This window comes from Phaethon aethereus, assembly GCF_964289735.1.
Source record: "Phaethon aethereus genome assembly, chromosome: 2".
In the NCBI taxonomy this organism is placed as follows: Eukaryota; Metazoa; Chordata; class Aves; order Phaethontiformes; family Phaethontidae; genus Phaethon; species Phaethon aethereus.
In genome coordinates, this window is record NC_138582.1 from 15,168,639 (window position 1) to 15,189,608 (window position 20,970).

A 20,970-nucleotide genomic window follows, 5' to 3' on the forward strand; every position below is an offset into this window, starting at 1 on the left:
AGAAAAGAATCCAAATCCAAATTGTGTCTTCCACATGGCCACCATGGGTCAGGTTCCACCAGCAGGCCAGTGGTTCAGTGTCTCTAAGACAGTCTCCTGCCACTCAGAGGGGTCCAACAATTACAGGGCTTCCACCACGGAAGAGGAATAGAATTGACTGAGTGGCTGGTGCAGCAAAGGTGCAGAAGGCAGACTGATTAGCAGCTCATCCAATGCTGCACTAGGATTCCCAATGATGAGGAGAAAGAGGGACCGCTTTCAGTCAACCTAAAGATACTGTGCTCATTAAAAGGATCATCAAGGCCGTAAGGACTCTGTCGTTGCACATGTAGTATTCTGTAATGAAAGCAAAGGTGAGATTTGACAAACCTTGTCTCCTTTTGGCAACCAAAGTTCTGGCAGTGACACACTATGCAGCTCCCAAAATCACATTTTTCCTTCAGTGAGAGAAGGCCCTAGTTTGGTGAGAGGGCTGAATTCACAAAACTCTCAGACAAGAGGAGATGGGTGCAATGCAGCCTGCTGCCCAGTATTCATAGAACTATGTTACTGTCATAATTTTGATGGCAATAATTCCAGTACAGTTAAGAGTACCAGGGTTTAGCGTCGGTCCATCCTATTGAAAAGCAGTAACAGGACTCACTCTAAAAAATTTGGGACCTAACTGTTGAGGTTAATTAAACACACCCACTGGAAATGGAAACTTTGGGACAATTACAGAGGGATCACCACAGCTCACCGGCAAACTTGTTGAGCAAATGATGACCAAAAACCAAAAAGAGAAGGTGGACACAGAGTAGGAACACCCAGGCACAGATTCATGCCTTGATCAGGAAAATATGGTGACTGCTATACGTGCTGTTAAGCGGTTGTCAAGGACAACGAACCACTAATCCATTTTATGTGTCGATGGCAGAGTTGAGTATTTTCAGATTCACAAATATTTGATCTCTTCCATCTTCTGTTGAATCATCATGCTACTTACACAGCTGCCTTACTAAATTTTTCTTTAGAGTTTTTTAGAAAGAGTTCTACTAAAAATTAAATGAAAAAAAACCCCAGTATCCAAAATGTTGACCATTATGTTCTTACTATGCTCTTAATACATCCTAATGTGACAACCACTCTTCTTGAACATGACTGACAAGATGTTCAAGTCTAATAGCTACTGCCAACAGCTCACTCTCTCCAATCTCTGTGTTGGATAGTAGCAGATAAAATCTGAGGTTCTGGTTACAGCTGCATAAAGTGAAAGACGGAGCTCCAACTTGTTTGAATTTTCTTTGGCTTTACAAAACTGGAATAGATTTTATGGTAAAATATCAAATATGGTTTCTTAAAATTAGATTTCTCTAAAGTCATAGGTGCTTGAATACAGCTTCCACATTTCTATGGAGGAGAATGGACCTTTATGTTATAGTTTATAATTAAATATTATCAGAAAATGAGGCACTCACAGATACATGTTTGAAACTTATATATACTTCTATATTCAAGCCCTACAGTAGCGGCATTCATTGCAAGTGGTGTTATGCACATTTAGCTCTGCTGCTTCTCTATTTATGGACAAGCTACAAAAGCAGTTCATCAGCAACTTTTTTTGAGTGTTCTCATTACCAAATACATTCATTCTGAATCCACTCTAATGTAATTATCGAATTCAGCAGTGAGCTGATAACACAACTAAAGGAAAACACCAACCTGCCGCAATGTTTTCATGCTGTAATTGAAAACAGATGGCAACTCATGTAATTTATGCTTTTGTACAATCAGTAACATGTTGGTATAAGATAAGAATTCTAAGACCGAATTGCATCTGCTTCAACAACACCATATGCTAGTGCACAGTATAAATATTTATTCAAACATACTTCATCTTCTCATTTAAAGCTCAGTCACATGAGACAGTGAAAGTGCCCTTCAGATACCTTCAATTAGCACTAAGCATCTCCCCAGCGCTTTAAAGGGTTAGAGTCCCAGCATCGAACACTGAGGGATCTTCCCCTTCCCAAGCTTCATGGAGAGGGTTAAATGGACGCATGTTCGTTGTGCCTTACTTATAAATACCAGTCTTTAAGCTCCCACTAGGCTGCCTTTAGCTTCTCTACTTTTTCCACTACCCTGTAAAACATTGGAGACTGGCCACAACCATGTGTGGGATATTTTTTCCTGGGGGAACAATTTTTTCTTTTTTTAGGATTTTATCTTGCTTATTAAACAGTTAAACAATCACCAATTTTGAGGTCAGATTGGCAAGGACCATGGAGTGGGTTTTGTGTTTCTCTGCAGCATGGGGTACGTTCAACCTCCCGAGAATTTCACAGTTCAAATTTCTTCCTGTTGCAGGAATTGAAGGCAATTCCTCTGATATCACATGCTTTTGCACTGGTTTTCCCCCACTTGGCACCTTATAATACGTAGCTTTTAGTCCTTTATGTTACAAGTCTGTAATATTTTGTGGCTGTGGCAGCACTGGGACTCTTTGGACTAATCAGATGATAGTACCAATGGTCCTTTGGTTGCAGGGAGACCGGGCTTGATGACCTCGACGGACTTAACAGCAATCTGCTCCATGAAACAGTGGCTACTCAGTTACACTTGAGATTTGGCTCTTATTCTGCTAGTGAAATTGTTTGAGAGCCTGGACCTGAAGTAATCATTTGTGAATGTAGAAGACGATGGCACAGGCAGAAAATTTATGAGGCTGACCTCCTCCCTGCACCAACTTTTAAAGATCAGGAGGAGAGCAGAGCCATGCTGAAAAGATCCTGGCCATATACCATAATCCCCAAGCAGAGCTCAAAACAGAAGGGGTTGGTACCAGTGACGATATGTGGTCCCCCAAACTCCCTGCTAGTAACTGAAATGAAGAAGAATTCAAATAGAGTAGAAAAGCTTGCATGGCCGTTGGCAATTTGTACGATACAAAGACCTTAGGTGTAACAGCTATTAAATACTGGTTTGCTCACAATCAATTTACGGAATCAGATATCCTTTAGCATTCCTCAAAGATTAGAGCTGGGCACTGATTTCTCCAGCCAAAGGGAAGAACAGATAATCAGCAAAATGAGTGATTAATTTGTCTCTTTCAGAGGCCTCACACTGAGCTATGTCTGCTCATTTTGTCACAGTCTGTTGCAGTGATGTCACACTAAATAACGTGTGATGCCTAATTTAAGTCACTAGTTTGAAGTCAAGTTGTATAACTTTTCAAAGAATACTTGTACCTTAAAAACAGAAATTAACCTACAGAATATAACAAGGAAAAAAGGGCAAAAAGTTTTCCTGAGAACAAATGGAAATATTTAGCAGCGTCATCCACAGAGACCTGAATTTTGCAGCCTGTCAGTACTGAATACTAAAGCAACCTGGGAACTTCAAAATCTTGCTGTTCCTGTCTTCCACTGCTGACGACAGCAGACAGCAAAACAGAGCTGCAAATAACTTAGAGTTAGGCATCGCAACACTGACTCCTTTCATAGCCCCTTGTTGCCTCCAGCTCCCACTTGTTAATGTGCTTACAGCAGCCACGCTCTTCACAACGCTGTCACAGGCAACTGCACTTCAACAAACCAAGACTAAAAATATCTTAATAAAGCTAATTGACAAGATGTTTATTATATTATTTGCTCAGCTTCATACTTGAAACCTCAGACTGTAAATGTTTACCAGCCCCAGAAAAGGTACCAAAACTTAAAGCCAAAACCATCACACCCTCTAACACCTCTTCAGCAGACCATGCTAGTAGGGATCTTCTCAGAATTAAATTGTCTGAAAATTCCTCAAGAAGAGGATGTATAACAAGACAACAAGTGCTGCCACACAGAGGTGTGTGTGATGGAGACCGGCGCATCCCAGCCACGCAGCGCCGTGCCCACCACACAGCCGCTGCGTGTGGTCACAGCTCCGTCCCAAGCTCATTGAGATTTCTACTCAGACTCCCAGTTCACAGTGACTTGGAGCAGGCCAGGACCCCAGGCAAGGTCAGACTGAAACCAAGACACCAGAAAGTCCTTCAGGTAGATTGAGACTGTAACATTTACTGCTTTATATAACACACGGTAGAGGTTTAAGCACACGAAGTGAGGTGCTACAATGAGATTGTAGGCAGCAGTCCTCTTGTAACAAATCGTCTAGCGTAACGCAAAGACAAGAATATAGTGCTCTCCAAGACAGATAAGTGCAAAATCCCAAGCTTTGCAAATAAAGACACTTCCAAAGTCGATTACACTGGATACATCTCCTTAGGAGGAAAAACCCTGCTGCTACTGCCAAGAACTTTTCTACAAATGGCAACGCCAAGTCTTGGCTCTTCTTCAAATTCTTGCCCTTTTCATCATAGCCAACTTTCCTTGTTAGCGCTTCTTTGGTGTAGCACTCAGAGCAATACTTCCAGACACAAGCCTCTTGCACCAGCCCACCAGAAGTTACTGGGCCCAATAGTCTATTTTCAAAGTGCTCCTCCTGCAGCTTCCACACAGGGGAGGGCTTATTTTCAAGGAGCTGTCATCTAAAAGCCTGTCATAGGATTCCTTTCAATTTGCCAGACTGAAGAGTTCTGTAAACAGATGGATTAACTGACATAGATTTTTAAAAATTTCAAATACTGCACTATAATTTATATACCTATTGCCATGGGAACACCTCAACAAAATCTCTTATTTTCAAAGAAAACTGCATTTCTTCACCAGGGGCTAAAGGTATTTAGTGTTTCTGAAAATGGGGTGCCAATTTTGGTGTCTGAACAGGGACTCACCTTATATATGGCCATAATATTTTATGTGCAATTCTGCTCTGAAAAGCCATTTTATATGAAGATAGCACCGTTGCAAATAATCAGATCTGTCCTTTGTGAAAATTCAAGGCAATATATCCCAGTTTTACTGTCTAAAATACTGTTTGCTCCCCTCAGAACAGCAGACTGTTTTACATTCTTATGTCTTGAATGGTTCAGGTAAACCTCTGTAACCCCATCAGAGCACATAAGCTCATGGACAGCACGAATGGAAGACATGAAGACATAATTTGGTACATAAAACCAGTTTCAGAGGTGAAATATGGAAGAACCTAGTTTAACTGAAATGACCTAGTCTGTAGTCACAGGGCTGCCAGCCTGAAACCAAAAGTAAAAACAAACCAAAGCCCTACTATATTCAGTTCTAAGCTGCTGAGTTCAGAAGTGAAATCTGTAAGATTATACACATGACACCCCAGTGTTATTTTTACAAGTCAGGTTTCAGAATAGACCTACTTTATTGCTAGCTGCTATATTAAGAGAGTAAAAGATGCTGCAAAGTACTAAACTCCCAAGTTCAGGATCTAGAACATACAAATTAATAAATTCATTATTTTTAAATTTAAGTCCTTTAAATTTTAGGCAGGATTACTATTTGAAAATTATACTCTTCATATAAAAATCATAACTGTATATTATACTTAGGTATTGTATAAAACATATACAAAATTACAGCTCCCTCAAGAATCAAGCCGTTTGCCAGCAGGATGTGTCAGGGTCCTGCATGCACCAACAGGCTCTGCAGCTGCCATTCTCCCTCCCAGGGGTTTGCCTGCCCGTACTCAAAAAAAACAAATGTTCCGAAGACAGTACATTTTTGCAAATGTCATTTTAAAATAAAAAACCAGCAGCTGGAGAGGAGAAACCCCTGTAGCGTGTTTGCTAAGGAGGGTGCCGTGGCAGGTCTGGCATCGTGCAGTGGGCAGGATGCTCATCCCTGGAGACGTGGCAGTGCACGCTGCCTCCAGCTTGGTGGGTGTGAATATATGGGCGAGGGACAGCTGGGGTGAGCATGATAGGAAAGGGAGATTAATTAGAAGGCACGACAAAATTTGTGGCAAACTGAGTTCCATGCGGAATACATCTAAAACCTTCACCTGTGTTGTTACCGTACAATAAAACATGACAGAAGCTGATAATTTAATCTTTGTCTCTGGCCCAGGCTGGACATTGGAGTAGGTGTAGCAACTAGCTTCCCTTTCTTGCTTTTAGCTGTTCTTGGCATAATGCTGTGCTTTCATTTTTCCCATGGTACAAAACAGTGATTAATTCACAGATATATGCAGGATGTGATCCAAACCTGCAGGTAAGTCAATAGGTTCTGCATTAGCAGTACAAAAGCCTTCACATGGAATTTGTATTTATTTATTCCCAAATCATGTACGAAACTATTTCAACTCTTTATGAAATATGAAAGTATCATACATTCCTCTTTCCAAAATGTCTTGAAGTGTAACTGCTTTGCTGTGAAAAATGGGTCATGCTAGCTTCATTTTCAATAGGTATGTCTGACTTTTCCTCTTCCTATATAGGCAAAGTCCAGAAGCTGCATACCAGCAACCACATAAATGCAAAGTAAAGAGGGAAGCTAAAATTGTGCAGAGCTGGAAAAAGGTGAAAATAACAAAAAAAAACACCAAAGCAAAAAACCCCACCATGACCAAAACCAGCCAACCACCACCACCACCACCAACAACAACAAACAAACAAAAAAAAAACCAAAAAAAGGAAAAGATCAAGAAAGCAACTTGTAAAGTATAAATGAGGTTCATGTGGAAAAGGGACCTGAAGAATCTCAAGGACAGAAGAAAAGACACAGGACAGGGGGTGAAAGACAGCCGAACTCACTGTGCACACACACCTGAAACTGAGACAAAGATGCTCAATCCTGGAAACAAAAGCACCTCTCTCTCCCCAAGTAAAGGCAGCCCAAGACCTTCACCGAGCAGCACAAATACCCCTGGTAAATTGTCGCGTTTTGAAAACCCACCTTCATCCCAGCCGCGGCTGCCGGCCCGCTGGGGTCCACGGCCTGGATGTGGCAGGGCTTGCTTCCGCGCACCACAAAGCCCCAGCCCACTGCATCACCAACAATCTGGAAAGAGAAAAGAAGGACATGAGCACCTTCATCAGCTCGGTGAAATTTAAGGGTGTAACGTCTAGGTGGTTCAAGACATAATTTCAACACCTCTATACTTCCAACACATAGTAAAGGATGTTGTGCACAGGCTCACACATCACTCATTGGAAAGGCTCTATCCAAATGATTCCGCTTGCTTTTAATGAACTTTTTTTGTTGAACTAAGAGGCTTTAAAAAGCAGTGTTTCCAATGACTAGGTTCAAAAATGTCTTTACAGAAAGGCTATCTCTAATAATGAATATGAATCAAAATTTCTGTCCCATCATAGTCTAGAAAGTCCTAGGTAGAAAACTTCAGTTGGGGTAGGTAATCCACTCCTGCAGAGTAAGTATTACCAGAAGCACAAAACCTAGATGAGTTTGTATAAAACAAATGTTGTTTGCTTTATGTAATTTTACATTCCGTTTAAGTCAGCAGTACTACATTGGCATAAAGACAGTATAAACAAGTGCAGAATCAGACCCGAAATGTGTGGAAGTACTGATAACGGAGTTTTGGATTTTAAAGTACAAACCTTAGCAAATGCTAATCTAATTATCCCATCAGAAAATGTCTGTTTGGATTACCTCATGCATACAACCTGCAGAGAATAAAGAAAAATACTGGAGACATACCGTAAAAGTTTTTCTTACATATGGGGCTCCAGGCATCAAGAGCTCATCAGCAGTCACGGGTCTCTTTAATACTGTGGAGGTACATAAACAAATATTCAATATAAAAATTCCTCTGGAGTTTCTCCTAATAAATAAGATACAGTGCTGGGATACAACATGGTTTTGGTCCCACTTTCCACATACTCTTTCAGTTCTTGCAGGCTTGATTGAAAGTAGTAAAAGAGATAAGGAAAAGACAGCAGAGTAAATCTGAGCACAAATTATGAGAGCTTTGGAAAATCACGGCATTTAGCCACCAGACTTTGCTGTCTGCAATGAAGATCCACTAAACACTATCACAAATATCAGAAGTGTCTGTTCCTGTGTCCAGTGTTGAAATAAGTGACGGAGCTTCCTGGTATGGAGCAGCTTTTCTTATTGGCTTGCTCTGTGCATGTTGGGTGCTCTCTGCTATTTCATCTGAGTTGGGTTTGAATCACAGAATTAAATAGTAAGAATTCTGCCTGAGCCAGGAATTATCCCAACAAAGAGATTTCTGCAATTGTAGGCACAGACATCTAACCCCATCTTATCTAGGGACAGCCTATATAGCTGGCTGAGATTTTACATGAAAGGAAATACCAGTGAGTTTCTGCAGGGGATACCCCATTGCCTTGCCATGTAATGGGGTAATTTTCCACTGAACAAAGGAAATGTAAAGTTCTGCCAAATCAAATCAATACCATTCTGCATGCCATTTTTTATTTGTCTATAAATGCTTCACAAGATGGAGAACAATGGGAAAATTTATGTTGTTAACCATATTTGCCTGCTTCACCTCTAAATTTACGTCTGCTTTTCTTTTAGTGATAAATAATTTTGATAACGCCTACCTTTTCAGTCACAGGTGGAAGATAAGATTTCCCACAGATGGTATTCAAAGACATTAATGAGTTTCTTAATGACATTCATGGGAGCAGGGAGAATTCTAGCATACAGAACAATATGTTTTTTTTTTTCTTTCCCATGCATTTTGACAAACTGTCATTTAGCCAGTGCTATGCTTTGCAGAGCGTGCCTGGTCAACATAAAAAACCTGAATGATTATGCTCGTTCAACAAGACAAAATCAGGTAAATCATCCATGCAAGACTCCCTTGCGTGCCTCCCTTCATTATACCTTCAGAAATTTTTTTGTTTGATTATTGTTTTTCTACATGACTGGTCAAGTCATGAACTGGGTTTTTTCGAAGTGTTTGCCTGCAAGAGAACTCATCTGACAATATACCTCTGCCTTGTGTTTGTTAGCACACAGTTCAGCAACATGCTCTGGTTCTGGATAGCAGAAAACTGAAAAAACCTCACTTTATAGTCCAGCAGAGATTTAAGAATTCCTCCATAACATTTACAACTGACAGCCTTATGTTAACCTCTACAAGATGACATGTGGATCTGTACTTGCGCTGTGGGAGAAATTACCCTTCATTGCCCATAACTGTGTAGTTCTTAAAAATAAATCTGTTTATAAGTCCATTGTTGTCTTCCTTCAAATACGAGTCTGTTAAGGCTATTCAGAGTTTGGAAACTAGTCCTAAGGGGGAATTTCTTTTAAAAAAAAAAGAATTTATGCAAAGGCAACATCAGCCTTTCATTTTTCTTTCAGTGTTGTGTAATCAGCTGTATTAAAATAAACTTGTTCCCACTACTCATGGCTTGACACTTTGTATATAATCAGAACCATAAATGAATGGAAGATTCGGCATAATTCAGATAACACACATCTGTGGACAGTGCATGAATGCTGTTATATCTGTCCCAGAGAATTTTCCAGGATGTAATTAATCATGTACTGGATCTAAAGAGCTCCCCATGCAAAATCTATCAGAGCATTACTGGGAAATAAATCTGAGAGATATTCTGCCAAAACATGATGCTGTGGCACTCTTTATTTAGAGGAAACCCCATTGCATCTAGAGGTAAACACAACGGAAGGTGGTGCTGAACACCAAAGAGCAGCGTACTCCAAGGATGCAATGACCACCAGCACCGACAAGAGTTCTCCCAAGCTGGACAGCACTTCTGGTGTAGGGGGTTATGGCTTCTGGGCATGTGTGATGGTGCACTCCCTGCCACCCCCACTTCCTTCGCCTTGTACCTGGGCCACTCTAAGTTGCCTGACAAGCCTTGGCCTCTGAACAAAGGGTTTGGCAGTTGAGAGCCCCTCAACTGAACCAAGTACTCTTGTGTAGCCAAGGGGGAGAACGGCACTGAGTGTGTCAGGAACCGACTGCACTTGGGTCACAACAACCCCATGCAACGCTACAGGCTTGGGGAGGAGTGGCTGGAGAGCTGCCCAGCGGAAAAGGACCTGGGGGTGCTGGTTGACAGCCGGCTGAATATGAGCCAGCAGTGTGCCCAGGTGGCCAAGAAGACCAACAGCATCCTGGCCTGTATCAGAAATAGTGTGGTCAGCAGGAGTAGGGAAGTGATTGTGCCCCTGTACTCGGCACTGGTGAGACCACACCTTGAATACTGTGTTCAGTTTTGGGTCCCTCACTACAAGAAGGGTATTGAGGTGCTTGGGTGTGTCCAAAGAAGGGCAACGAAGCTGGTGAGGGGTCTGGAAAACAAGTCTTATGAGGAGCAACTGAGGGAACTGGACTTGTTCAGTGTGGAGAAGAGGAGGCTGAGGGGAGACCTCATCGCTCTCTACAACTACCTGAGGTGGGTGTTGGTCTCTTCTCCCAAGTAACTAGTGATAGGACGAGAGGAAATGGCCTCAAGTTGTGCCAGGGGAGGTTTAGATTGGGTATTAGGAAAAATTTCTTTGCAGAGAGAGTGGTCAAGCATTGGCACAGGCTGCCCAGGGAGGTGGTGGAGTCACCATCTCTGGAAGTATTCAAAAAACATGTGGATGTGGCACTTCAGGACATGGTTTAGTGGGCATGGTGGTGTTGGGTTAATGGTTGGACTTGATGATCTTGAAGGTCCTTTCCAACCTTAGTGATTCTATGATTCTGTGATTCAGAACAAGAACAGAACTAATCAATTCTCTCCAGACAATCTTGGCAGCCTTACCGCAAAAACTTGAGAAACCACCTGCCTGGATTGTGGAAACTCACTGATGCCTAAAGTCAATCATCTCCCAGTCCTATAAATAGTGGTTCCAAGTGAGACCCTTTGAGCTCTCCTGGACCGCAGTGGACTGCGACCAGCACCTCCCTCTGAGTGGGATGCCTCTCAGAGTCCATGAACCCTCATGTTCGTGATCAACTCAGAGGCTCGACTGTGCACCCGTTGAGCGACGCAAAGCATTTGATGTGAGTATTTGACTGAATTTGAGGGGGATATTTAATAGGTACCTTTGTACATATCTATCTCATTTTCCTTATATCTCTTTATGTGTCTCTATCTCTATACCTATATGTGTGTGTGATTAAGGAATCTTAGTAAGTTTAAGTTGATTATGCTGCTAAGTTTTATATGATTTAATACTGTGATTTTATCTCAATATCGTTAGTGAATTTGATCGCTGTTATTTAGTATTAGATTGTTGCTGTCCTAAAGTTACACCAAGTGCAATGCACATCACTATACCAGAACCTCCGATACCCTATCCCTTTAGTCATAAACCGTTGAACAATTCTGGGACTAGGAGTGGATTCAGCTGCACCTAAACTCCTGAGAAGAATTTTAGAAAGCAAGGGGATCCACTCTGAACCTTGTGACTCAACGGGAGGATTTCCCTCATTTTCTTTCCCTTTTCCCAATCCTTAGACATAAACCATTGACTGAGTCTGAGACTAGGGGTGGATTTCGGTCCACTCTGAACCTCATGACTCAACGGGAAGGTCTCCCTTACTTTCTCTCCTCAACATACATTCACATTAACTCAATTCAATACATGAATAAATCATTCCAATTTAATTGTAATTTGGTTTCTCTCTGTATACCTTTTCCATTCTGAATAAGTAATAGAGTGAACCTCGTCATCGAATTCTGTTAAGTTGTGCTTTTTACAAATTTATATTGAAATCATTTGCTTTCTGATATCTTTGGCGGTGCTTCTTTAAGTGGCCTGAATTATCCATTCACGACACCATGCAATCCTACTGAGTCCTTCAAATTATTTTAATTTAGAGCCTCATACTGAATTCCCAGCAGAGCCTAAGGAGAGGGAAAAAATGTGCTAAAAGGAGAAAGAAAATGTCCCCATAACTACACCTCTGCTTCTGATGGCCGCTCTGCACAGCAGGAATGAAACGCATTTTAGCTCACTCATCTCTGGAGTAAATTGTCAATATTTTGAACAGGATTCATATAAGGCTTGAGGCACTCTCTAGTAATCATTTCAAATGCCAGCATCCTTTTGAAAGCAAAGCTTACACATATCCACTGAAGCCTTCCTCCAACTGCACAGTGCTCCCCATGCCATCAGTAGAGACCCTGTAAATTTGAAATAATAAGGAGCACAAAGGGCAGCAGGGACTCTGCTTTGAAATCCAGGGCTGTTTCTGAGGAAAAGAGTGGTTGAAACAATATCTGCCCTGGTCTGTTTTTCCCCTTCCCAGATGTAGAGTAAGAAACAATTTTAAGTGAACTGTGGAAGAATGGGTGTGTTTAACCTTCCGGTGTGGGATAGGAAATCCTTTCAAAACCAAAATAAGCTTCAACGCTACTTTTACCTTCCTAAACAGACCAATATAAGACCTAAACAAACAAAAATGTTGAAATAATCCCTGACAGGCTCAAACAATGCTGCCTCTTTTTATAGATGCTGCTGTTTTCTGAGTTGCGCTATTTCATAGCAACTCAAGTGGCCACTGGACAGTTAAACTCTCCTCTGACTTGCATCAAAGGAATGTCTCTAGGAGGAGACTTGAATCTGTTCAGAACTTGGCAATGAAGAGGCAAATCCGGGTCTCTGACTGCATGTCCTCCTAAGAGATAAACTGCAGCTCAAACCACAGTTATGGTCTTGATGCAGAGATTATTGGAGGCAGACATCTGGCTTGTGTTCAGCAGGACTTCAGGCTAGGGTACGATAATAGTCCCCTCTGGCCTACAAAACCTGTGACGCTGTGAATTTTTAATGTATCCTTGAAAAGATAAATTTAGACATGATGCTAGGCATTCTTCGCATCGCCTTCTCCCCAAACAGATGCCTGTGCCCTGGCTCCTGTGCATTGTAAGCAATGCTGCTGCTCACCAGATTTGGGGTTGCAGAGCACAGGGGGACTGCTGCTGAGTGTTGGGCTACTGCTGAAGTACCCGCTGCTGCCACAGCTACTCATGCTGCTCCTCCGTACTGCCGACACGATCTTTATCTCCTTGGTGGGACTCACTACAGAGAGGAATTACAGAGAGAAAGGGAACCTGTATCAATTATTAAACCCATTTCCTTAGTTTCTTTAAAACAATAGCAATAAGCCATGCTTTGACTGACAACACTGGAGGGGCGTTAATGTGTTTTACATAGTTAGAAGAGTCACTGCATGAGTATGATACACTCATGTATACTGTAGCTAACACAATGGCTGAACTGCTCCCATTGCAGTGTCTTCTAGGAGGCACTTCAATACAGGGAAATAGTTTCTTCCATTTTTCCTTCTACTTACCATTTATCCTTTCGGTTCTTGCTAGATATTGTTGTACAGCAAATGCCCCTTCCCCTCACTTTTACTCTTCTTGAAAGCTCCATATAGAATATATAACTAATTACTTCGGGCTTGGAGGAATTTTAATCAGTTCTGTTTGTTCATGGATATTGATTTTTGATCAGCATCTGACGTGCTATTGATGCAAGCGCAAAACCACCCCAGGGAGCTAAAGATTTGGTAAATCAAGTGAATGAACAATCCCTATGAAAGGATACACGATACCCCGCCCTGCTTTTTTCAGATAAACACTGAAACCCCTTGGCCAAAAAAGTATTGTTTAACATCCCATGGAGTCACCCTACAGCCAGCAGTATAGTTGATGAGTCACCTGAGAGAAAACTGGTGTGTTTTCTGTTGTCATGGTTCTGCTTGCGCAGGCAAAATGGGCTGTCATGGCTTTCTGGCATCAAGCGAGATTTCTCAGTGAGAAGCTCCATTAATCGCCGCCGCCTGCGGAAATTCATTCTGCACTGATAGAGCAAGTTGCTGTCCGTAAAATGGTGCTTGTTGGACACTGGAAAAAGAAATGGATAGAAAGTCTATGCCTGGTAGGACTGAAATCAGAGCATACCTATCTGCAATGTGTGCGCTGCACACCTTGGTGTAAGGAAGCAACACCCGGAGCTCTCCCCTCTGCAGACTCAGAGAAAGGAGGAAGGTGGTCAGCTCCACGCGGGCAGCTTCAATATACCCGCTTTTACAGCGCCAATAACAAAGTAGGAACTTTAGCAGTCATGGCTGAGAAGAACCTTTTACAGTACCTTGATTAATGACGAGCACTTCTTTTTGTCAAGTGGAAATGGAAGTACTTTATCTCTCCATGACAGGCTGCATAATGGTCCATCTCCGCGCATGCTCCTTCTGTGCGCCGTTTGCTGCTGCTGGTCACTACAGACCAGACTTAGCTCCTTACATCGAGTGTTTTGTAAATTCATCAGCCTAAGGCAGTCCCTGGGAGCCTGACTGACTACCTCGTTCAGAGCTTATAGGGCAGCAAAGAATCGAGACCTGTGTATTTCCCCTGTCTTGTTCACCTCAGACACTGTGTCCCAGACACTTCCTGCAGGCCACTTCCTCCCCTTCGCGCGGGTACGCAAGGTTTGGGAACAGGCACCTGGCCAAAAATCATTCTTACATAATGAACAGAAGTCTTAATTACAACCTGTTTTGACACTGAGAGCAAATCCCAGGTTGCTGGTGTCAGAGCAAGAGCGCTAAGCCTACCCGCAGACTGCAGCATTGCCGTAACGTCTGCGTGTTCGCTGCCACTGATGTTGCATCTTAATAATGATGAAAAATGCAGCACTTGGACGGAGCTCTGTGACAGGTCCCAAACATGCTCTGACTCCCTCAGGGCAGAAGCCCTCTGGAGTAGTCCCTGCATTAGCACTGCAGCATCTTAAATAGCTGCAGTAGATGTTTTGGCTCATTTTCTCCATCTTCACCTAGCTCCTGTCACCACATTCCACAGATTTTATTTCCCATGGTTGACCTTTTCCATGAAGGATCTAGATTCTGGATTTATCCAGTTTATAAATTGCATTTCTTTCAATACTGAATCATAAGAACCAGTGGGTTATACATATTTATATGTAAACAACAACATAGATACGCATTCAGATGGGAGCCAGTCTTTCAGTACATGACTCAGTCATTTGGCCTCAGCCTCCTACCACAGACACCAAACTTCTGCCTTGGTCTCAGCTCTGACCAGCACGTGGGGTCCAAAAGCAACAGAGCACAAGGTGCTACACCAGATCCACAGTCTGGAGCCCTGCTGGCCTGCTTTCCCTTCATCCTCATCCCCAACATACCCTTTCTCACTCTCATCCCTTCTTAACACCTCTGTGAGTCCCAGGCTGCTCACCATGAGACCCACAGAAGTAGACCACATACATGGTAGCCTTGGAAAAAAGGCTGTATGTAGACATAAACTTCCAGTATGTCATTTGATGCATGTGAGCTGAAGGAATAGCCTCAAAGAGGAAAAAGCCCAGACACCTTCTGCAGCAGCTGGTGGTCTCAGAGAGAATACTCATTCCAGGGATGTCAAGTAAGTTATCATCATCCAGACCATAAAGAAGAGGCCGATCCTAGCCGTGGTCCTCAGGGCACAGTCCTCCATACGGATACAGAAACTGCCATATGGGGTCAGACCATAAGTTCACCTTGCAAAGAAGCATGTCTCTGGCCTGCCTGGGCCACTGTCAGAGAGGGGACACTCTGTACAAATGGACCTTTTGCCTTTGGGACACAAGGAATAATCAGGACAGGAGCTTTCTGAATTGCACTTGCTTGTGCCCGAGCTATCACTCAGACTGTCTGCCCCAGAGTCCCGCAGCATGGCGTAGGCTGTAGGGCATTTCTTAGAGTTTTGAAAAAAGGTAGAGTTTTAAAACTCTATCTTTTTTTCATGAATAAAGTAGAAAGGTCATGTCAGTCAGCCAAACTGTGACGTTTCAAGTACCAAAAGACCCCTGTTACCTAGATTGCCCGGTTTGGTTGAAGAGCTTCAGAAGAGCCAGTGCTACTTGGCTTTACTCTGCTTCATTTTGGTGCTGAACCTGTTGTTTCCTCAAATCAGCCATATGCATCTTCCATGGGAAAAATGGCTTTGCAAAGTCAAATTTAGCATTGCAAGCAATTTGTTACTGTGTTCTGACATGTTAAATATTGCAGGCACACACACTGCTGCTGTGCTCATCATTTTGGACACATATAGTATATAATACTATTAAACAACGCTTACTAACGATTGCTATTTTTGAAGAATGGAAATATAAGAGGAGAGATTTGGAGACTTGCCTACATCCACAAAAGGATTTGCTATCAGAGGCAGAGTTAATATGTAGGTGTTCGCAGCTACCAGTCTCATTTTCAGACCACTGACAAAATAAGTAAAATTAGCAATATCCTACCACATTATTAGAATAACCTGATGCAAATACAAAAAACTTTCTTTTTTTAAAAAATGACATCTTAAAGAGTTCCCTGAAACTTAAAAAGACAAGCTCTACTTATTCTACACACTACTGAGATTCTTAACATTAAGTGAAAGAGGACACCACAAACAGTCAGTTGGAAGCAGAATTACTGTTGCCAACCATTAGCAATATAAGAAAATCAGTATGGTTTCTGATTCAAGTTATATACTACGGCATTACAGTTTTTAATTAAAACTGTTCTGTTTGTGTCATTAACTGAAGTGCTTGACAGTCTTCAGAAATTATGATAATCAGAGATCAACACACACTCATGTTGCAGACACATAAAGCACTCTGAAATTCTAGAATAATTATTGACTACGAAACTACATAATATAAACTTTTTTAATGCCGAGGTAGTGGAACATATTTTAGAGTAATAATACTTGTTTTGACCAAAATATCGTAATATTATATACTTAAAATAGCAAAGCTTACGTCTTACGTTGAAGTAATTCATCCCTGCTGTAACTATTTTAGTCCATGGAAGGGTGAAGTTTTATACAGTAAGTGGAAAAGGTAAGACCAATGACTGTATGTTGTAGGGTATTTGTATATGATTTACACAACAAAGGGTTTGTAGCCAGAACGTTTACGTCAAGCAGTATTAGTACAGAATCTGGAGTGCTCATGGATTTTCATAGTTTAACTCTTCATTTCCACTGATTGATAGTTCATATTTCATGTGAGACTGTTAGAACAACAGCGTGCATCCTCAGTTTGAGCGAACAAAGTATTTGTAGCACCATGTAATTTTTTGCCTATTTAAGAAGAAGCTAAAAACATAAACAGGAGTAGTTAGCTCAGACTGCCTCCTTGTACATACATAATCAAATAAAATATCTCACCAAAATTATTGGTGTGCCCCATGGGTTTGTTTTGTTTTGTTTTTAAATCATCTGACATGTTCATGATTTGGGATGAAATGTCCATGCTGTGACTTTGCCTACGGATGAGTGTATCTGGAACGGTGTGGAAAAAGGGATTTCCAGACCATGGATCAGAAGAAAGAGGCTGAGGGGGAAGCAGACACGGGTGCAGGCTGTCTCTGAAGAACTCCTCAGGTGCAGTGGCTGACTTTCAGTGTTAACCAGGAGGAGCTACTCATGCCCTCGTCCTTGATAAATCACAACTATGTGAATGCCGGATGCAGCGCAGGCACAGAAGGTTGTGTTTGTAACACTTGGTACATGCCAGGTGAGAGGTACCGGCACAGGCATGGGTGCTCAGCTCTGCTGCTGCAACAGTCCGTGTTTTGCCGCAATCAGCAAAGTGGGAATGAAAAACTTTTCCAAGCTGATTGCAGAATGCTGGGAGGACTGCACAGACTTGCTCGGGAGGGATTTCTTTAAACGTAATTTAGAGGTTGTTACCTCGAGCTAATGTGGAGCGTTGACTCAGAGGCAGCAGCAGATAAACTCGTGGTGGCCAACAAGGCTCCTGCTCCAGGTATCTGTCCCTGTCATGGAAGTTGCTGTCTCCTGAATAGGGATTGAACTTCACTGCTCCTGAATTAAGTCACTGGCCTTCATAATGCAGCGTAGAAAAGCAAAGTGGCACCCATTCCAGTTTGTCTTAAATTGTCAGGCCATGGCTGGCGAGGATCAGCATCTTTATTTGTACATGATGAGGGTGATGTAAAGAGCAAGGTGGGGCGACTTCATGGGGTTTTTGTTCCAATTTAATTCACCGGTGCTCATGTGGCAACATGTTCATGTTACGATGTGTACCTTATGAAACACAAAATGTACCAAAGGGAGTAAAGCAACTGGCAACCTCCATAATCATAAAAGTGCACAAAAGCACTTATGGTCCTGGAGGGAAACGCACCAACATTAATTCATAGTCAGCAATGTCAAACTTCGGATGTATGGTCACAACCCACCAGTCTAATCTCCCACATACACAGGCCACAAAACTTCTCGCAGAAACAGAATTTTAAAGCTATCTTTTAATCTTACAAAAATATAGTTTACTTATAATTTAAAGCAGCCTGTAAGGACCACTTTACTCTTCCCCTTACGAGCTGTTCATGCCTTCAGTTAGTTTCTCTACCAGGCAATAAAGATTTAACTCAAGGCTGAATTTGTTTAACTTCAGCTGCTAATCCCTGGACTTTGTTACACCTTCATCAGAAAGTGACATAAGACTTGGTCAGAAATCTGTGTAAAAGAAGTCTGTAAAGTGATGAAGCCAACTCTCAAACATATCTTTGATCAGCTGAATAAATAATACCCCTTAAATTCTGACTTTTTTTTAGCCCTCCTCAAGTCCTCTTCAGAATTTCTTTAACCTTCTTAAAAAACTGGCTATCAGAACTGCATGCTCACAGTTACAACCTCACCCCTCTTCTCTTCCTTTTCATCCTTTTTGTACATCTCAGGCTCATAGTAACAATTACTACAACTGTACTGCACAAAAAGCATATGCTAGGAACAATTTGTACTGTGTACACCCTTCCTTTCCCTGCACAGCGTTGCTTCACACCAACGAGTGGAGCCTGTATTCTCATTTCCTACATGTATTGCCTTCTAGTTATACCATTTAATTAATAGAGTTCAATTATTTGTTTACTGTCTTATCTATCCATAGAGTTTGCAAACTTCATCGGCAAGGATTTTAGCTGGTCATTCCCCATTTACCTTACTGTTAAGAAGAGAAAAATCAGATCATTTATTTGGCATTTCTCAGATCAGAATCGCCTAATATTGCAGCTTTGGCGGTTCTTGTGCCTGGCTGCTTCACAGTTTCTGTCCAGATACATAAAATATAAACTGCAACATCCATGCAAATCTTCTTCAGCTGCTGATTCTGACATAAAATGCTGGGATCTGCACGGGGCTCAAACAGCCCTTTCTCTTCTTCCTTTGCAAGGAGGCTGATGCACAGAAGAGATAGATAGAAATATCAGCTTTACATTGATTTCATAGAACTGAGGCAGCTTTAGAAAGTACAAAGGCCTATTTTAATAACTGGTGTGACTCATGCCTTAAAAATCAGGCCCTTTTCGTAACTGGCTTTTCCCCCAAATCTCTCCCAGCACTTCAGTTCGCTGTGATTTTTCACACTCATAATCTGCATACATCTCCACCGCGGTGATTAATGCTTTCTACCAGCTGAAAGCTGCAGTTCCCAGTAGGCCCCATCCAGCGACGCACTCCCGCTGCTCTGCACGTCCCCAGAGACACAACGCTGTCACCAAGCGAGCCCGTGGCTGGAGCCGGGGAATGGCTGCTCCGTGTCGAGGGAGCAGTGGGAAAGAGATCAAAGGTCCCCAAGGAGCCGGATGAGCAGCTTTTCTCGAGATAGCGGAGGACATGTTGAAGTGTGCACTTGTTTGTTGTGTGAGCGTGTGCTTGTGCTGGAGTTAAGAAGAAGAGGTTATAAAAGCATTAGTAGAGTAGATGGAGTTTTCAGTGCTGGTATGTCATGTCTTTCCTCACTGTCCTGGTTTCAGCCAGGATAGAGCTGGTTCTCTTCACAGAAGCTAGCGTGAGACTATGTTTTGGATTTGGGATGCGAAACTGTTGATAATGTGCTGATGTTTTGGGTTGTTGCTGAGCAGTCAAGGACAGTCCAGCTTCTTGTGCTGGGCTGCTAGCAAGGAGGCTGAGGGTGCGCGGGGAGCTGGGAGGGGACACAACCAGGACAGTGACCCAGACTGGCCAAAGGGATATTCCATACTATATGATGTCATGCCCAGTACATAAACTGGAGTTGGCCGGGGTGCGGAAATCGCTGCTCGGGGACGGGCTGTCAATCACGGGGTGGTGAGCAATTGCTGTATTGGGCATCACTTGTTCTTGTACATTCCTTTGTTGCTATTATCATCGTTGTTTCCTTCTCTCTTTCTGTCCTATTAAACCGTGTTTATCTCAACCCACGAGGTTTTTTTCCTAATTCTTTCCCCCGTCCCACTGCAGGAGGGGAAGTGAGTGAGCGGCTGCGTGGTGCTTCGTTGCCGGCTGGGGCTAAACCACGACACTCACTTAAAGACAAAAGCAGCACTGAACCCTTTCCAGTGGTGCACAACACACTTCCAAGCCTTTCGCTGCGTGAGGCAGCAGCCCCAGTCTACTCACAAGTATACTGTACCTTTTTACTGAGGTAGTTTCCTCTATTAAAATGACGTTAAACCCAGTTCAGAGCTGCAGGAAATCATTCTGAACCTTTACTAGCACTGGCTCCAACAGTCTGCGCCTTCATATAGCAAGTCACACATGACCACACCAGTTTTGACCTCCAAAGCGGCAGGACATTGCCCCAAAAGAGTTGACGTACGCAGGCTGATGACAGACGTGCTAGCGGGCTGCGGGGAGCGATGGGGGCTGCTGGTTCATCGGCAGGAGGGCACGGCCCGAGCTGCTCCCGCCCGCGCCCACAGCGTGCCCAGGGAAGAGCCTGGCTCCAGCCCCGTGCCCTTTTGCTTCCTCGCTCCCCTCTCCTAAGCAGAACCGATGTCGAAAAGGGAAGGAAACTAATCAACGCTGTATAATAACAGTTCCTTAAAAAAATACCTCCCTCTGTGGATAGCACACAGCTTGCTGAGCCCGTCTCCTCTGTGCCTCAGGCCTGTTGCCAGCTTGATTTCGGTCCCTTGCCAGAGAAGCAGTGGAAGCATGTGTCAGCTTTGGCTTGCACAGAGCGAGGGTGAGCCCGCGAGCTTGGAAAACACCGGCCGGCTGCTGAGACCCGCACAGGGCGGCGGCGAGGCTTTCGGCTGGCTCTCGCCTCGGCCCCACGCTGCCCACCTCTGCCGCGCCGCCCCGCCGCTCCTGCCCCGTCCCTCTTCCACTCC

General features: G+C 43.0%; 1 protein-coding gene across 1 annotated transcript in view; it reads right to left on the reverse strand.

Annotated features, from left to right (window-relative positions):
- DEPTOR (DEP domain containing MTOR interacting protein) overlaps positions 1-20,970 on the reverse strand; it is a gene marked incomplete at both ends in the record, with an annotated part of 76,439 nt that overhangs the window by 12,829 nt on the left and 42,640 nt on the right. Inside the window, 4 exons of the mRNA XM_082014974.1 lie at positions 6,786-6,890; positions 7,551-7,621; positions 12,738-12,872; positions 13,517-13,702. Coding sequence (XP_081871100.1) covers positions 6,786-6,890; positions 7,551-7,621; positions 12,738-12,872; positions 13,517-13,702 — 497 coding nt within the window. The remainder of the gene's footprint in view (positions 1-6,785; positions 6,891-7,550; positions 7,622-12,737; positions 12,873-13,516; positions 13,703-20,970) is intronic.